Here is a 20452-nt window from a genome sequence, read left to right as displayed (position 1 = left end):
AGTTGTTCATTGAAATATTGATTAAAACATTTTCATAAGGGCTGTACTCATTTATGCTGAGCACTGTATTAAAAATTAATATATACAGTTGCAAGAAAAAGTATGTGAATCCTTTGGGATTACGTGGAGTTTTGCATGAATTGGGCATAAAATGTGTTCTGAACGTCATCTAAGTCACAACAATAGAAGAACACAGTCTGCTGAACATAATACTACACAAACATTAGATGTTGCCATGGTTTAATTGCACATAACATGTAAACATTCACAGTGCAGGGAGGAAAAAGTATGTGAGGCCCTAGCTTAATGACTTCTCCCAGAGCTCATTGGAGCCAGGAGTGAGCCAACCTTGACTCCAATCAGTGTGATGATATTGAATGTGTTGCTGACAGCTGTCCTGCCCTTAAAAAACACACACCTGTTTTGGGTTTACTTTTTTAAAGAAGCACTGTCTGACGTGAACCATGCCTCACAGAAAAGAGCTCTCAGAAGACCTACGATCAAGAATTGTTGACTTGCATGAAACTGGAAAGGGTTACAAAAGTATCTCCAAAAGCCTTGATGTTCATGTGTCCACGATAAGACAGACTGTCTACAAATGGAGAAAGTTTAGCACTGTTGCTACTCTCCCTAGGCGTGGTCGTCCTGTATAAATGACTGCAAGAGCACAGCGCAGAATGTTGCATGAGGTAAAGAAGGATCCCAGAGTGTCAGCTAAAGACCTACAGAAATCTCTGGCACATGCTAACATTTTTGTTGACACATCTACAATAAGGAAAACATTAAACAAGAACGGAGTACATGGGAGGACACCACGGAGGAAGCCATTGCCGTCCAAAAAGAATATTGCAGCACGTTTGAAGTTTGCAAAAGAGCACCTGGATGTTCCACAGCACTACTGGCAAAATATACTGTGGACAGATGAAACCAAGATTGAGTTGTTTGGGAAGAACACACAACACTATGTGTGGAGAAAAAAAGGCACAGCACACCAACATCAAAACCTCATCCCCACTGTAAAACATGGCGGAGGGAGCATCATGGTTTGGGGCTGCTTTGCTGCCTCAGGGCCTGGACGGATTGTTGTCATTGATGGGAAAATGAATTCCAGAGTTTATCAAGACATTTTGCAGGAAAACGTACGACCATCTGTCCGCCAACTGCAGCTCCGCAGAGGATGGGTGATGCAACAGGACAATGACCCAAAGCATACAAGTAATTCAACAAAACAATGGCTGCAACAGCACAGAATACGCCTTCTGGAGTGGCCCAGTCAGAGTCCTGACCTCAACCCGATTGAAATGCTGTGGCATGACCTTAAGAGAGCGATTCACACCAGACATCCCAAGAATATTGCTACACTGAAACAGTTTTGTGAAGAGGAGTGGTCCAAAATTACTCCAGATCGTTGTGCAGGTCTGATCTGCAACTACAGGAAATGTTTGGTTGAGGTTATTGCTGCCAAAGGAGGGTCAACCAGTTATTAGGTCCAAAGGTTCACATACTTTTTCCTCCCTGCACTGTTAATGTTTACATGTTATGTGCAATTAAACCATGGCAACATCTAATGTTTGTGTAGTATTATGTTCTGCAGACTGTGTTCTTCTATTGTTGTGACTTAGATGACGTTCAGAGCACATTTTATGCCCAATTCATGCAAAACTCCACGTAATCCCAAGGGGTTCACATACTTTTTCTTGCAACTGTGTATATATATATATATATATATATATATATATATACACACTGTATATTTACACACCATGTGTATGTCTGTGTGTGTGTATATATATAGATATATATATATCTATATATATACACTGTATATAAACACATAATACATATGTGATTCCCACAAATCTATCTGTTACTATATATGTAAGTATATTATTTGTACTGTATATACCACCATCTAATAGCAAGCAGCGGGTTCACTGTAGATTAAAACAAGCTGAATTCCCACATGTACAGCTGTGACATGCACACTTCATGTTACAAAACGCCTGTAACTCCGTCCTTTCATCTCTTCAATAGGTCATAGCCTGTGAACAGCAGTATGATTACTCGTATGATGTGCGCTGTGATGTCTGGTCCCTGGGGATTACAGCCATTGAATTGGCTGATGGAGACCCGCCTTTGTCTTCCATGCATCCAGTCAAAGCTCTGTTCAAGATTCCCAGGTATGCCACAAGATGGCTCTCTTGATTCATTGGGTAGTCAGTCATGCTTAGAAATACATTCAAAAATTCACTTTGTATTAAAATAGATGAAGAAGCCAATAACAAAACAGATAGGAAGTAATAAATTGACATGTTCATGGCATATTTGAATGCTGTTTCCCATAATCCTCTTCTGTAGTTTATCTTTGGCGTTCAATGGCAGAAATCAGTTGGATGAGAGTCTTGGAACATAGACTACTATTATTTCTGTACACTTCTGCAACAAAGACATACTGTGTATCTGAAGCTGAAGAAATAAATGGTTACCAGAAATTCATTTAGATTTTTAATCAAGTTCTAAGAGCAATAATGTAGTGTAGTTCATAGCTGTAATATTCTAAGGACCAGGACATTTTGGGGGGGCAAGGACTGTTTCATTCAGATTCAAACCTGCGTGGGAAAACAATGGGTCAGGTCATAAACTATAAATTTAATTTGTTGTTGGTACAATACAGACAGCTACAATTTAATTTGGTAAATAAGGCTCAGTGTATTCAACCCACAGCAAACAATCAACAATTAGCAACATAATGTTTCAGATTGATGAAGGCTTGCTTGTGATTACATTTTATAGGTTATACTGCTGTTTTCTTCATTGTTTGTTTATTAGATGAATCTCGCGCATATTTATTAGTGCAAACAACAATGATGCAAAGTGCATTAAACCATAGCAACCGATTTTTTGTTAATTTAGGCAAATTAATCATATATGATTTATGATTGGATGTTATAAGTTACTGAAAATGTGAACATTGTTGGTTATCATAATATTTAAAGCAGAACTCTAGTTACAGGTATCTTTACAGAGTCGTTAGGGGGAAAAAAGTTACCTCCCTTGAATGTCTTTTTGCTGTTCTTTATTAACCTCCTTCGATTGAGGTTTTGTTGGGGAACTACAGTACAATTGCAGCAATTGTGACAAAACGATTGCAAGAAATGAGCAGTTGTTTCAATTGGCATTAAACTGCCAGTCATGACAACACATGGACAATGGTGGCAATACGTAACATAAGCAACAATGAACAGGAGCCCAGTCTGCCTTTACCTTCCTGGGTTAGCTGTACTCCTGGCACTGTCATCATGAAGACCAGGGGTGTCCAACGGTTTGTCTTTCCTGGGCCACATTGGAAGAAGAGGAATTGTCTTGGGTCACACAAAAAATACACTAACAATAAAGATAGCTGATGAGCAGAAAAAATGGGGCAGTTCACAAGTTAACGATCCATAATATAGATCAGCCTTTCTCAACCAGGGTGCCTTGAGGTTTCTTCAGGGGTGCCTTGGCAAAATGTCTAAAAATTGCCTAAAACTTGTACACAAGCCAGCGGGTGGAACAAGCCTGCCTTTTAATTACACAAAGTCGCAGATTTTCATTGCGCACCATTTATGACCTTCTTGCCATCAGTGTCCTGACAACCAATGGCATCATCAGTTGAGAAGAAGGATGTCAGCTACCTGCACAGCATTCTCGTTTGACCTTCCCCTGCCCCTCGCCTTCAGTGCTGGGGTCACATTAGCTCAGTGATGGAGAAAACTGAGGGAGAAGGAAACACTAGAATACTACTCAGTACCAGTGTGCAAAAGTGTATTTGCTTTGGAAGAATAAATCACCTCTGGTGGTGCGTGTCCTATGTGTGTAGATGTTGCTGTGTTATATAAAACTATTAGAATAGTTTTTTACATTTAGAATGGGGTGCCCTTTTAAAATTATGGACAGTCCCGAGGCACCCTTTAAAATTATGGACAGTCTTGAGGCACCCCATTCTAAAATGGGGTGAATCAAGATTGTCCAGAATTTTAGAGAGTGCCTCGGGACTGTCCATAATTTTAAAGGGTGCCTTGATTGAAAAAAGGTTGAGAAACACTGATATAGATAATGTTCCTATCTGAGTAATAAAACTTCATTTTTTGCAAATTTTTTTATTCTGAAAGTAAAAGAGGGCAACATAAAACTAGCGTGATATTTGACACTGTTTTTAACCACTAGCCTACAGGGCACTTATACCCCCTTCCTGCCCAGGCCAATTTCCAGCTATCAGTGCTGTTGCACTTTGAATGACAATTGCTCGGTCATGCAACAATGTACCTATATGAAATGTTTTATCATTTGTTTGTGACAGAGCTTTATTTTGGTGGTATTTAATCACCTCTGGGTTTTTTATTTTTTCTTAAACAAACCAAAAACCACTGAAAATTTTGAAAAAAAAAATTGTTTTCTTAGTTTTTGTTATAAAATTTTGTAAATAAGTGATTTTTCTCCTTCACTGATGTGCGCAAATGAGGCTGCACTGATAGGCTGCACTGATGGATACTGATAGGTGGTACTGATGGGCACTGATGAGGAGGCACTGGTAGGTGGCACTGATGGGCATTGACAGGCATCACTGATGGGCACTGAAAGGCAGCACTCATATATGGCACTGATAGGCGGCACTGACAGGTGGCACTGATAGGCGGCACTGACTGGCACTGATAGGCGGCACTGACTGGCACTGTTAGGTGGCACTGACTGGCACTGTTAGGCGGCACTGATAGGCAGCACTGACGGGCACTGACAGGTGGCACTGATGCACACTGATAGGCGGCACTGACTGGCACTGATAGGTGGCACTGATTGGCAGCACTGATAGGTGGCACTGAAAGGCAGCTCAGATGGGCACTGATATGTGGCATTGATGTGCACTGGTAGGCACTGATATGTGGCATTGATGTGGCACTGATGGGCACTGGCAGGTGGCATGGATGAGCACTGAGAGCTGGCACTGATGGACACTGACAGGTGGCACTGCTGGGGCTACACAGATCATCAGGGCACACTGATCATCAGTGCCCTGATGATCTGTGTACATGTCCCCTCCGAGGAATGCCGATTACTGGCTGTCCTCTCCTCACGAGCTGTCAGCGTGACAGCTCGTGGGGAGAGAAATGCCGATAACCGGCATTTCCCTGTTTACATGTGATCAGCTGTGATTGGACACAGCTGATCACATGACCGAGCCGACATCTTCGGCTCTTTCCGTGGATCGGTGATCCGCTGTGTCCGAGGGACATGGCACAATGCCGATCGCCACACTGCGCGCTCCCGGAGCCGCGCATGTGCAGTTAGAATGGCAGGACGTCATATGACGTCCTCCCAGAACAAGAGAACCGCCTTGCGTCCATCATATTACTATATGGCGAGAGGCGGTTAATAAACTAATGCATCAATATCTGGTTGGATGGATGTAGTAGCAATTCTTAATGAATTCTCAAGGTGCTCAACAGATATTTTGGTTCTAATTTTGGTTTTCATGTGCTTCATCCTTGAAAATAGTTGTTCACAAATATAGATACCACAGAAAACTGATGACATGAATAAGGCAGGATTGTGAAGAGTGGGAGATTTTTCTTCGTGAAGATAAAAAATCCAGTAAAGAGACACAAGTTTTCAAATTTTACTTCGGCCGCATGTGTTCACTAAATGTAAATGCGTTTTTACAAAAGTTTAGGATTGACAATTTGTGTATTTTGTGTACCGTAGTCATAGCCATCTTGGGCCACAGGTTGGACACCCCTGATGCTATGGTGGCAACCTTCAGTAGAGCAGAAAACACTAGGCAACTCTGTTCATCTCATAACTCAGTTCAGGGCTGCTAGAGATATATTCTCAAACTCAGGATTCTTCTTCTTCTGGTCCCTGGAGGGAATAGCTTAAAGGGAAACTTCACTTTCATGGTAAAAAAATATAGCAAATAAAAAAAGATATAGTATATACAATTAATACATAAGCCATATTGTAATATAATGTTATTAAAAATGTAATTTCCTCTCCAATCTGCAGTGCTATGATTTTCTGTAAAATTCAATGTAACATGGCAAATAGGCGTTCTGTACACAGTTGGTGTACAGAAAGCCCCCAGAAATGTCCTTTCCTGCTTCTGTGAAGAACTCTGCACTAAGATACAAGTCAGATTTTAGGCATCCACTGCAACAAATATATGAAATACTCACTAAAAGTTAACCACTTCTAAAGGGATGCAGACCATGCAACTTTTTTCATCAGAACCCTGAAATGCACTAGCTGATTAAAATGAAATAGTTACTCCCTCTCACATGCAGTATCCAAAGACACGAAGTGAAACAAACAGCTTTTTCTTCAGGGCAGAAACAGGTAGGAATCTGCAACATTTCTTAAAATCTTTGCAATGAACATTGATCACCCGCAGGGGAATCATTTTCCCAACAAAAGTGGAATTTCTTTTTAAAGTATAACGAATGACAAACTTGTTTTCATTTTAGGCTTAGTAGAGATGGATTATAATACCTGTCAGGCTTTATTGCTACTACTGCTCCTCTCTATTTGTCCTGTTTACCAGTATCATTGAAAGTGAAAGTAAAAGAAAATCCCACATTTTGGGCTAACCCCAGAACAGTAACAGAGGGGAAATATTTCCAATGGGGACACTATTTCTGGTGACACAGGGGGCCACAAGAGATTCCCTTAATTTGCAGGGATTCCCTCTCACTTCCTGTTTTGGCTATGGGACAGAAAGTGAGGGGAATTCTCCCCAATGACAGGGGTTATAACCCTCCCCTCCCTTTATACAAAATGGAAAAAAAAAAGTTTTGCCTTTAGTTCTACTTTTAGCCCCAGTACCACTCAGCATCCTCCTGTCCTGTCCAGTTGGAGCTCCCCAGATTCCCAACCAGGAATAAAATATCCCACTAAAACAAGGCTGACTAGCCGGCACAGAAACCCTTGCACACTCTAACCTAAAGGGCCAACTTGTCAGAGCCAGGCTAGTCTATATCACAACACCTAGTCCACTCAACAGGTACCCACATCTCTCTTTCTTGCAGAGGATCCTCCATAAGACTTCTTATACCAGAAGACAGAAAACCCTATTGCCTTTACTTAAAGTGTTACTAAACCCAGGACCCTGCATTTACTATATTTGGTCTCCCACAGTACACACAACATAGAAATGAAATTATTTTAGTAAATATAAGCTGCTAAATACTTTTTCTCATCAGCAGTATATAGCAGTCTTGTGACTTCTATCAGTGTCTGGCCGAGCACTAGTTTAAGCTTGTACGAGGAGTTTTCATTCTGATCTGACTGTCCTATGAGGCTGCATAACCCCTGATCCTCTGTCTGGATGAACTATGGATATGAACACATGGATTGGGGACAGTAGAAGAAGGGGAGGATCAGAAAAGACAGGATCAAATGGCCTTTTTACACAATGTGGAGGATTAACCCCTTAGGTTCCACAGTGAGTATAGCAGGCATGCTTTACTTTATATACAGACTGATTTTACTTTTGTGGGTTTAGTAACACTTAAAAAAAAATCTAAACATATTCAGCATACAGAGGTCTAACTTTGCAGCAACACAACCAACATGTTTCTTCAACAATGCAACATAACTAATTTCCTCACAGGGTATACAACACACTTTGTTTGCAGAACCCTTCATGGTCCTACATCATAATTACCGGGAGGAGAGCCTTAGTACCTGCAGTTGGAGTAGGAGCCTTCCATCCATGCTGCACCCTTTTCTCCACTAGGTATTAGCTCTTCAATCTCCCAATGGGCAAGTGCTCCAGACTGTCTCCACTGCTTAATGGAGCAAATGGTCAATGTCCAAAGAAAAAAAAAATCATTTTTTTTCCCCAGGTCTGCCCTCCCCCTTTGATATGTCCCCAAGGGGCCTTCTACACTAGTTAGAAAAAACACAAATGATGAGCATATAGTGCTCCCCAACAACACCTGGGTGGGACCTCCTATTAAAGGGACCTGCATCACATTACAAGCACAGCTAGTATAGTTTTTTCCCTTTCTGACAACACATGCCTCTTATTGGCCAGAGGGAGTACAGCCCACAACTCTTACCAGCCCTTTTTTTCCTCTTCTGCCTAGCTCGCTGCTTGACCGTGACACTGACACCACTACTTCATTAAGCCAGTCAGCAAGCAGACTTAGCTGAAGCAAGTCAGGGAAATAAAAGATGTTTTCTGTTTAGTTGTCATGGGCTATGGTACAATGTGCGTTGTTTATTACCTTTGCAGATACTAAGCTTGCTGGTATCTGTCTCTGTGTAAAGACCAATTATGCAGTAACCCAAAGCATACAATGGAAACCATGCTTGTAGCTTCTTGGCTGCTATGGGTTACAGTTAATCATTGCTCTTAGAGGATAGATAAGATTTTAAATAAAGACATTGAGCAAAATAAAGTAAATCTTCCTTGGTAAACTATTTGTTAATTTTTATACCCCAGCATGTGCAGTTTACAGCTTTCAATGCTGCTGCCTCCTGCTTTCTCAGTGCTGCTTCTCTGAACTTTTGCTCTTCATAGGAAAGAGGTAACAGAGGACAGTTAAGCCTTGAGTCTGTCTTTTAGTTTGGAGAAATGGAAACTGCCATTTCAGAATATTGCATGTGATAACATGGAAGCTTCAGTGTTCACAGATTTTAGTTTTCCTTGGATAGAGATTTGCAGTTTCAAGTTTCACCAGTGATGTCACTTACTGGTGATATCTGGCATTATAGCATTACCTTAAAGTGAACCTGTAAGCCTGGCTTTAGAAATCCAAACATTTACTGTATATATTCCTAACAAGCAGTAAATAAGCTTTTAAACAAGCTTACCTTGCTGACCTCTGTAGCCACATGCACTGTGGAGCAATTCATTCTTAAGGTTTTCAGAAGTTGTTATCAGTAGTGTTTTTGCGTTTAAAAAAAATATTTTACAGAAAGTTGTTAGGATTATTTCAAATGTCCTAATTTTGGCAGAATGCATAAGAGACGAGAAGAATTTGTTTTAGACGCCATGGTCTTTAAATGGTTCCTGAGCATTATGGAAGCTATCCTGGACCCATTTTTATGCCAAAACATGGCCACACATTAGCCCCATTATTTAGCATTTTGTTTCACAGAAATGAAAAAAATTAACAGTACAAAAAAAGACAATACTCGATATAATACTCAAATACACAAAAAAGGAAAAAAAGACAAATAAATGAACAGTAAATAAAAGAAACATATCTACCCTAAATACACCCCCTACCAAAAAATGAAACTTGTAATTTGTCTCTTCTGCAATTAGCACCACCTTAAATAAACTAAACAAAACATTAGATCAGATCATTTATTTTCAAGAAATTGTCTTCTAAGCAGCTCAATCAGCAGCTTAAGAATTTTCTCATTAGTAACATTTTGTTGGCTGTGACATCAATTTAGTTGAAATAACTCCACTCCTCCCTACTCAAGACTTTAGCTCCCCCTGCTCCCCCCTCTCAGCAGTGACTTGGTAGTCTTCTAATCTGTAGTGTAAAAACAGAGCTGGTGTTCTGGGATGGGGATAAAGTAAGTTTTTGAGAGCATGACCTAAAAAGACTCCGTCCTCTTGTCCATGAAGGGAAAAGTGAAACAGTGTCTCTGGAAAGGCCCTCTCGGCGCTTTATACCTATCTTCCCTGAGACCCCTCACCACTTTTTCCTCCTTCACAGCCCAAAACAATTGGTGTCAGTGACATGAGAGAGTAGTGCCATTACGCCCCCAGTTATATGACAGTGTTTGGATCTAGTGATGGGCTGCTAGACCCAAGCACTCTCTAACAGGAAGAGATCACATGCTCCTCCATACCCATACGTGCCAGATATTGTCACTGGCTGTAGGAGAGTGCTGGTAAGATGAGTATGAGAGTGATGAGTGGACCCTTTGCAGGAACACTGTCACTTTACCATGTATGGCAATCTAATAATGCAATGTTTGTTTCTGCTGTAAATTTTCAAGATGAATTGTTCCACTGTGCCTGCAGCTACAGAGATCAGGGAGGGCTTGTATTAATGCCTATTTACTGCCTATTAAGAAATTACACTCAATACTTGAGCCACAGGTTCATCTTAAAATACAATAGTTGCTTTTGGAATCCATTTATCTTTGTGATCAGGCATCAAATTACCATTCAAGCAACTGCAAGGCAGAATACTGTTTTTGTCTGCCAGTGGAAAGTGGGTGCTTAGCTATGTGTAATTTTAGATTTATCCACGCACTTGGTATGTGTCAGAAATATTAACTAAAATAGATAAATTAAGCACACCAAATAATGAATTAATGCAGGACAGGTAGTCCTAGGTTTAGTGTTTATTTCTTTATCTCAGTTACTGATGCATATCATTTTACTGGCTAGAAAAGGAACAATGAAAATGTTTGAACTAAGCTCTTGTAACATTCATACAATTATGGTCTCCGTTCACATCTTCTGTGATTGCAATTTGCATTTCTGATTAGCTCAATTTATATGCAGATTAGCCTGTGCGTCATAATGTTATCTACTTATATCCAGCCTGGGCTCCAGTAAGCCACCAGCATGAAATAATGAATCAGTCAAAAGCGGCATTGCTTCTTGCTGCCTGTTTGCACGGCTGTAGCACAGGTCATAGCAATTAAAGCAGCAGAGAGGGAGGTACTGCATATCAAAGATAGAAACCTTATGTCTTATCAGATTAATGGAGGATGGTGTTTAGAAAGCGATCATCATAGGATAAAACATTAATAAAAAGATGAAATAAATGAATACACAATTGTGGGATTCTTTTTTCTACTTTCCTAATCAATTCAAATTGATTGTTACTGGGCTCCTTGGGTATTTTTTGTATTTCTGCATGAATTGTTCCTGAAGTCCTAATAACAAAGACGGCATTCAAACAAGCCACAAGGCATGTTACATCGCTGTATCTTTATTGAACAAATTGTTAGACAAGCAATGGATTAATGAAAATGTATGTATATAATTTTGAGCTAGTTGAACCTCCGATGCTGGAAATAAGGCCAGCCATATTCTTTATCTAGCTTCTGATCGGACCTGTGCAGCACGTGGTATAATGTCTGATTCATGTTTTCAAAACAGATTTAGGTCATGTATTTGTTTAGGGCGCAATGCTTGAATAGCTTGTGCTAGATCACACCACAACATTTCCTTGGGATTGAGGTCAGGGTTATAAAATACATTCTCTGTAAGTTACTCCACTATTTATTTTCTCCTGTGCTTTGGGCAGTTGTCCCTTGTATTACATAAAGTGTTACTAAACCCACAACAATAAAATCAGTCTGTATATGCAGTAAAGCATGCTTGTTATACTCACTGTGGAACCCAAGGGGTTAATCGTCTGCATTGTGTAAAAAGGCAGTTTGATCCTGACTTCTCTGCCCCTCCTCTTGTTCAAATGTCCAAGTCTTATCTCCTGATAAGACAGACTGAGCTCATAGCCACAATCACATGCTCAGTTTAGTGTGTATTGCTAGAGAGGTTTTTTTTTTTCTTGGGAGGGTGCATGTGATCAGCACAGGGTCAATCATCACTCTCCAGACAGAGGGTCAGGGATTTTGCATCCTCCTAGAGCAGAAAGAAAACTCCTCCTACAAGCTTTAACCAGTGCTCTGCTGAAGTCACAAGACTGCTCTAACTGCTAACTGGAAAAGGTATTTAGTAGTTTATATTTACTAAACTAATTGCGCTTCCATGTTCTGTGTACTGTGGGAGACCAGATATAGTGAATGCAGGGTCCTGGGTTTAGTAACACTTTAACTTCTTTTAAATTTCAGATCAACATTCTACTGTAGAATTTCCTGACACAAATTGTACTTCATTGGTCCCACAATGATTGCAAATGATGTGGGCCTTGAGGCAGCATATCAGCCCCATATGATTTTACACCTTATATCATGCCACACACCTAGGATGAAGATTTGGTTTTGGTATGAAATGGCTAATGGCTGTACACATATACCATAGAGTTATACTTTTGTCTCAGATGTCCACAGAACATAGTTTCATAATTAGGCTGCTTGAAAAAAGACCTAAGTCCATTCAGTTCAACCCACAGAGAAAAAAACACGCACCCACAAATAGAAAACCTCCATATACACAATCCTATACCCACAGTTGATCTGGAGGAAGCAACCCCCCCCCCCAATAAAGCCTAATAAAGCATGAACCAATTTGCTCCAACAAGGAAATAAAATCCTCCCTTATCCTTTAAAAAAGAATTGAGGGAGTTTATTCCACATTTTCACAGCTCTTTCTGTGAAGAAGCCTTTCCATATTTGGAAGTTAAATCTCTTTTCCTCCAGACGTAAAGAGTATCCTCTTGTCCTCTGTGATGACCTTGAAGTGATCAACTCTACACTGAGTTCACTTTATGGGCCACTTATGTGTTTATACATGTTGATCACGTCCCCCCCGTAATCTCCTCTTCTCAAGAGAAAATAAATTCATTTCAGCTAATTTTTCTCTCTCTCTGCAGTCCATACCTCCAATAATACAAGAGAGGATTTTGCTCGCTTTAGAAACCGCAGCTTGTCATTGCATGCTATTATTAACCCTATGATCTACCAGAACTCCCAGATCCTTCTCCACCATTGATTCCTCCAGTTGTACCCCCCCTAGTATGTATGATGCATGCATATTCTTAGCCTCCAAGTGCATAACTTTATATGTATCAACAGTAAACCTTATTTGCCACATAGTTGCCCATTTAAACAGTGCATTGTTTCAGTAACAGTCTTTTCAAAAGCTGAAAAGGGCAGCATTTTCTAACAACAGTAGTTGTTAGAAAGGGGGTGTGGAAGCCTTGTGCATCACATCAGCAATTATATTTTATTAATAAAATATAACAGATGTATACTCACAAACTACAAAATTCACAAGCATATCATAACCAACACTGCCCCATGTGGCCTGGAGTACTGTGCATGTCCCAAAACCAGGAAGACACTCGAAGAATGGCTGGTGCGTTTCGAGGGGAGGTCCCCTCTTCCACAGAGGACACTAAGGATCAAATCCACCCCTAAACTGTCACTGATGAAATGTCACATACTTTTTAAATAACTGACCATTTTTGTTACAAATATGTGTTCAATGAATATATAAGAGAATATAAAATTATTAGTGTATATTATTTGTTAGATCATATTTTGACATATGTGACATTTACTTTGCATTTTTTAAGCTATTCCTACAGAAAGCCAAGAAAATTGATTGTGCCTACAGACAGGATTCAGCCACTGGATGGTTGATGATTATCCAGAAGTAGAATTGTAAATGTTCTCATAAGTGTTGCACAAACATGCATTTTCACAATGGATGAACATGTATGCTACTTCCACTGGATATGGGACAGGGAGTGTCCTACTGGAACCCATGGAGCTGGGCTGTCTTGGGTCAAAACAACTATGATTGGAATATACATCCCAGATGATTGATTCCCTATTGGAGAAGGTTCAGCGTGGGGTTATTAGGAAGGCCTACAGACAGGAAAATAACTAGAAATCGCCAGATCCCATTGAAGAGTGGTAATGGGGCCCCAATTAGTGGGAGGTTGCCTATAATGCACCTTTACTTACACCTGCTTATGTGTGGTCAGTGGTCAGAGATAGGAAACCTACAGTATATTGCACCCTAAGGCTACATTCACACTTGAGTGTTTTGTAGCTTGAAGCTCAAAGCTCCACTAATGCTCATACTTAAAAAATCAATTGTTCTCTATGGTGCCTGTTCCTGCGATCAGGTGTGAATAGGCACCATAGAGAACAATTGATTTTTTAAATTTGAGCTTTTTTGGAGCTTCAAGCTACAAAATGCTGAAATGTGAATGCAGTCTTATAGAGCTTCTATATATACCACATGGGCTGCTGTGGAGTTAATGATGCTATAGTCTACAGATTTATGTATGTTACCTGATCTGTCCAGTTCATCTATAGCTACATATAGTAGTCGATAGACTATCTCGCAATTTAATTTTGTTGAATGGCTGTGGGATTTAAAATTCTGTTGGAGATTTCAGTCCATGCCAGTTATTGCTACCTTAAATTGCTAGTCCATGGGAATGACCTTAGAAAAACCACACACGTATGATCAATAGCTACACGTACCTCTTATTAGAATTGATTCCTTTAACAAAAACTATGCTAATATCACATTGTTTTCAGTCATGGATCTGCAGTAAGAAAATTGCAGACTATGGTTGACTGGCTTACACAATGCTCCCCTTAATCTTTGTTGCCACTGCAAGTAACTTTCTAAATGATGCCAAGAGAAAAAAAGAGGCCATACGTTGTGCATCAGAGAATTTAAATTACTCTAAAAGGGGATTTTCCTAAGACTGGAGCAGCCAGAATCTGGAGCAACTGTACATGGCAACCCGTCAGCTTCTACCTTTTTTTTTCAAAGCTGAACTGAACAAGTTGAAGCTCGATGCCGATTGGTTGCTATGCACAGCTGTTCCAGATTGTGTATGCTCCAGTTTTAGTAAATCCCCCCTACGTCAAGTTCTCCTGTGCTTCTGTGTACACACATGTTTAATTTACTAAAGGCATTTTTTTCAATGCAGATGAAAAACTTATTTTGTTTTCAAGTTGCCTAATTTTGGAAACAGGATTAAATGGTCACTTTATAGCCTTTTCAACTGCAGTACTGTATATACTTGACAAAATTCCTGTCTTCTGACTGACTTTGCCTCAGATGGTAGCTCAATCCAAAACAGTAGAGATCATGACTCCTGAGACCATAGGCATAGACACTTACCTCATCCTGTACCTGGTCCTGCACATATAAGACATGAAAACCATTTTGAAGTATATGTAAAACCTCACCTTGCAAAACAAACCATACAGCTGAAAACAGAAATGAAAGATAAAACATATATATATATATATATAAATAAAAACAGGTCTCAAAATTTCGACTCACTGTTCGCATTTGGTGAGTGGAAATAATGTGGGGGCGAGTGTAGAGACCAGTCCAGTGTTCCAAGACCTCCAAAGTCTCCTCCATCCCACCCTGTGCACAGTGCAGGCGGAGTAGAGTCCTGCACAGCCCCACGGAGGACACAGCTGGCCCACCCCCGACCACACAGACTGCCCCCCCAAGAGCCCATGGAGCGGAAAACTGCCCTATCCACACCACTGAACGAGTGCTTGGTGGGCAGCCAGCCACATGCTGGAACCCATCAATGCCGCCCTCAACTGTTACTGCGCTCCCCACCAGAGGACCAGAGTCACTGGGGCCACTAAGTCCTGCCACCTGTGTGACAGTGGACAGCCCCACCTCCAGCATGGTGCCGACCCTGCCCCCACCAACCACAACCACTATGGAGACCCGAAGTTCAGCTACTCCTCCTGGTACCAGATCCTCTTCACTGATGCTGCTGGACAGGTGAGAGCTGTCCCACTGTCCCACTGTCCCACCTTCCTGTGATGCTGCCCCCCACCTATCCCACTGCCCCCCTCCTGTGATTCCCCTCCCTTCCTGTGACACTGCCCCCCCACCTGTCCAGCTACCCTCTTCCAGTGACACTGCTCCCCAGCTTGTGATGCTGTCCAACACTTATCTCGCTGCCCCCCTCTTGTGTCACTTCCCCCACCCATCTCGCTGCCCCCCTCCTGAGATGCTGCCCCCACCTATCCCGCCTCCTCCCTCCTGTGATGCTGCTCCCACCTATCTCACTGCTCCCCTGCTGTGCCACAGCCCCCACTCTGGGGAGAGACTGACCTGGGGTGGGTCTTACTGGGGAGAGACTGACCTGAGGGTGGATCTGCATAAAACATTTAATAGTGATAATTTATAAGGGTGTGTTTACGGGTGGAATTAGGGACGGGGCAGGGTAGGGGGTGGATGGGGCAACTGGTGGCGAGTAACTCTTAAGGCCTGGCTAGTAGCTCAGGACTTGAAATTTTGAGCCCTGTATAAAACATTGTAAATTCCTTTCTTTCCCGTTTTGTAAGGGATCACATTCCCTTTGTTCCCTTCAAATTCTTTAACGATTGAACAACATACAGGAAAAAACAGACAGTACATTATTGTCCAGAAAAAGTGTACAGTCTACAGAAATCACACAGAAATGAGTTTACAACTGCATTGTACAAAATGATAGCCAACAGTATAACACCTGTGATACGGTATGTCGAGGGGGGGGCTAGAGCCCCGGAGTGAAAGTAGGCCAAAATAAAAATATGACCATTGTGTTTGACCACTTCAGGCGAACAGTGTCAACAAAAACCTATCCCATCAATTGCCTGTATTACCGCTTAAAAATAGGTGGGGAAAAAAACAAAAGCAAAACAAAAAGGAAAGGTTGTGTGTGCAACAAGAGACAGGCAATTTTACCCAAAAAGAGGCCCCAGGTAGTGTTATAAAGGTTGACTGGTCCTGTCATGCTTGAGAACCTATAATGTCCTGATATGCAGTGGAGCATGTCAAATCAGTCCAATAGATCCACGGTTTCCAGAGACTTTCCTCCCTCTGATTTGATGAGGCAATAATTTCCTCCATGAGGAAATTTGGTTTCATTTATTTTAGCAAACCATACATGGGTGTGAGATGTAAAAAAAAGCAGCCACGTCATTGGGCATTTGGACCCCAGTAAACTGCAAAATCCAGTGTTTAACCTGTGGCCAAAAACCTTGTATGATAGGACAAGACCAGAAGAGCATTGCCCCCTTTTCTTCCTGGCATCTTCAACATAGTGGAGAACTTTGGCATACGCTCTATTCTCAGATGGATAGCAAGGTGGGGGTGGAGAAACAGCAGCACACTGAACTTCCAAGTGAATGGAAGTGCGGGGGGGAGGGGGGGTCAGGACAAGTCTAATCATTGTAGGAGAACAGTCTGGGACAGTCTGCACAGCTAGAGGACTGGCCGCGCTGTGATCTCATGCCTAATGTGGTCTGTTTTTAATAGGAAAGCAGAGGGGCTCACAGGAACACCAGGGATTTCAGACAAAGAGAACAGGATACTTTCTTATACAAGTACATAACCCAGCATGCACATATCAGGAATATGAAATGTTGGATCTATATATTTTTTAAATTTGGAAGGGTAAGGTCACAGTTTTAATGGTAAACACAAGATGTTTTACTCCACAAATCAAAATAAACCAACAAGGTGCATTTAAGGCTTAACTTGGATGGGCATTGACTCCCATGCAGGAGGAAGTGCATGGATCCAAACACAGGCAGAGGGAATTTGGACTCATACACCCGCTCCTTCACGCACATCAGATATAGACATGTATAATATCAATGTGCAGAGCTAATAAAAATGTGTGTTATAATCAATGATGACCAGTGTGATTGTAAAAAAGAAAGTAAACATCATAAAAAAGAAATAGGGAATAGGGAATACTCCAATGAAGAAACAAAATGGACGGTATAACAAATAACAAATGAAAATATATAAGTCCTCTAAATATCATAATAGTCCCAAAAATAGTGATGTAATCAAATCAACAAAATGTAGTGACTTCTGTAACTTCCACACTGCACCTCCACCATAATGCACTCACCAGAAGTAAGTAGCAAGTAAGCCCAGAGCGGAATGACACAAAGGGGTGTTCCTGCTTGTGCCTCCTGATGGTGACCTGGTTGAAGGTGGGATCTCTCCAGAAGCCAGTGATACACCAAATAAACAATCAAAAGTAGAGTAGCCAAGTCTTCCATTCCAGCCCACGGTGAACCAAGGAAAGGGATTCCTCCTAGAGGGCAAGCTCATAGACCAAGCCAGGAGACAGTATCATATAGCATAGTATGTTTGATTAAAAAGATAGCAACCACGTGCAGCATCAAATCATCAATGGATAAAAAGCACTTACAAAGATGGCCACCAGACCATCACATGGACGCGGTGGCGTGACGTCAGCACATAGGCTCCTCCCTGACTTTTTTTTGTGCGCACGCTCGTTCTCAAAGGGATCCACCTAGTAGATTTTAAATATTGTATAGACATGTAGTTGTGTCCTGCTGCATCCTCGTCCACCTCTATAGGCTGCCTGAGAGTGGTGGATGCAGGTACAATAACAAACAGCTTGCACACAGAACGGTTGCTAACCTCCATATGAATGAAGCTTAATGAGAACACTGTGCCAGACACAAAGTGTGAGAACCTAACTATTACTATTGCATTGTCTAAACGACCTTCTTCACAACAAGTTCAATACGGTCATCTGGCTAACCAAAACCCAGTAACTTTGCCAATTAGCCGTGACAATCGCAAACAATGGGGCAGGACCTATGCTGGTAGCTTGAAGCAGCTTTAAGTCAGTAATCCAATCCCTTGAAAGTACTTACAGTGGAAGTAAGTGAAAAAGTTCAAAAAATGAGTAGGCAGTTCTATATTGCAGAAGAGACATGCTAGGTCTTATCTGCATTAAAATAAACTTACCAGCATGTTTGCTTCTTTAGAATGCGCACTAAGCTTGGTGTACATTCTCAGCAGTGCCAGGACACAGTCGACCACCCCCTCCTCCTCAAAAAAACTACACTCCCTCGGCCTCAGACATTCTGCTCTCTCCTGGCTCTCATCCTACCTGTCACAACGCTCTTTCAGCGTTACCTATAATGCTACCACCTCCCCCTCACTCCCCCTCTCTGTTGGGGTCCCTCAAGGCTCCGTTCTCGGGCCCCTTCTCTTCTCCATCTACACCTCCTCCCTTGGCCAACTCATACACTCTCACGGCTTCAACTACCACCTATATGCCGACGACACACAAATCTATCTTTCAACCCCCCACCTCCCCACCTCAGTCTCCGCCCGAATCACACACCTATTGAGCGACATATCAGACTGGATGTCGCTCCACTTCCTTAAACTGAACCTCTCCAAAACTGAGTTTCTTGTCTTCCCCCCAGCCCGGACACCACCCCCCATTGACTTCTTCATCACATCCAACAACGCCACCATCAAACCCGCCCCGCTGGCCAGAGTACTTGGTGTCATTCTGGACTCCAACCTATCCTTCCAGCCCCAAGTCCAATCTTTAACAAACTCGTGCAGACTCCACCTCCGCAACATCGCCAAAATATGCACGTTCCTAACCCCAGAAACCACTAAGCAGCTCATCCACTCCCTCATCATATCACGACTCGATTACTGCAACTCCCTCCTCACTGGCCTGCCTCGCCGCTGGCTATCTCCGTTTCAGTCGATCCTGAATATGGCTGCTAGACTCATTCACCTTTCCAACCGCTCCATCTCCGCCACCCCCCTCTGCCAATCCCTCCACTGGCTTCCGATTGCGCAACGGATCAAATTCAAAATCCTAACACTGACGTACAAAGCCGTCCACCACACTGCCCTGAACTACATCACTGACCTAATATCCAAGTACCACCCAGCACGCACACTCCGCTCCTCACAAGACCTCCTTCTCTCTAGTTCCCTGGTCTCCTCCTCCCATGCCCGCCTCCAGGACTTCTCCAGGGTGTCACCCATCCTCTGAAACTCCCTGCCCCAACCCATCAAATTATCACCTACTCTCCTCTCCTTTAGGCGCACCCTGAAAACCCATCTCTTCAGGGAAGCCTACCCCACCCCCTGCTAACTTGCCGACCTCCTCCACTCTTCCTACCACTCCATCCCCCACAGCTATCTCCTCCTGTGCCACCATCCCCTCCCTCCTAGATTGTAATCTCGAAAGAGCAGGGCCCTCAATCCCCTCATGTTTTGCATTGTATTGTTCTGTCACATGTTCTGTCCCCCTTTGTAATGTACAGCGCTGAGCGAACTATTGGCACTTTATAAATACTGTATAATAATAATAATAATGAATAAACTGTGCATGTTATGTCATTCGAGATGGCTTAGGACCCTACACCAGAAGTAGACAACTAGCTTGTGGATATCACATCTCTGGAATGGTGCTCTTTACAGGCTTTAGCTCCCATTTAAAAAAAACTTCAGTGTTCACTCCTCAAAAAGGTAAGCAGCCAATAGGGAGCCCCTTGTTCCTGCATGATTGGGTTGGAAGGAAAGTAGGAGGAATTTCATTATGGCACCCACTATTCTACCATGATTTCAGAAGTATGGGTACCCTTTCCTTATGACTCAAGGGGCCCTACATATTTTGATTAAGTCCCTGGTCACACTAGATGCTAATTAGCATGTGATTTGCATGCCTTGTGACTTGCTAATCGCATGCCAAGTCAAACCCTACCCTATTGTCCGCAATTACAGTGGTCATATCGGTGCGCTTCCGATTTGGTCGGGGCCGCACCGAATTCTAAAGTAGTACATGCACTACTTTTGATGTGATTTGCATAGATATCTGTGCCAGATGTCCTGCAAATCGAACCTGAAATCGGCATGTCATCCAACTTTGAAATCTTGCGACTTCACTGCGCGATTGCATGATTTCAAAGTCGGGTTCGGTGTGACCGGGGTGTAATGGTACAATATGAAGCTGCTTTAATTGAG

At 42.1% G+C, this 20452-nt stretch overlaps 1 protein-coding gene across 1 annotated transcript in view; it reads left to right on the top strand.

The window, feature by feature from the left end:
- The window catches only part of MYO3B (myosin IIIB), a 463809-nt gene that overhangs the window by 56448 nt on the left and 386909 nt on the right, over positions 1-20452 (top strand). The window contains exon 6 of the mRNA XM_089690537.1: positions 2035-2180. Within this exon, the coding sequence (XP_089546663.1) occupies positions 2035-2180 (146 nt within the window). The remainder of the gene's footprint in view (positions 1-2034; positions 2181-20452) is intronic.

Source organism: Staurois parvus, unplaced genomic scaffold, assembly GCF_062004578.1.
Source record: "Staurois parvus isolate SC_StPar_1 unplaced genomic scaffold, SC_StPar_1.0 ptg000530l, whole genome shotgun sequence".
Classification (NCBI taxonomy): Eukaryota; Metazoa; Chordata; class Amphibia; order Anura; family Ranidae; genus Staurois; species Staurois parvus.
This window is presented reverse-complemented; position numbering and strand designations above follow the sequence as displayed.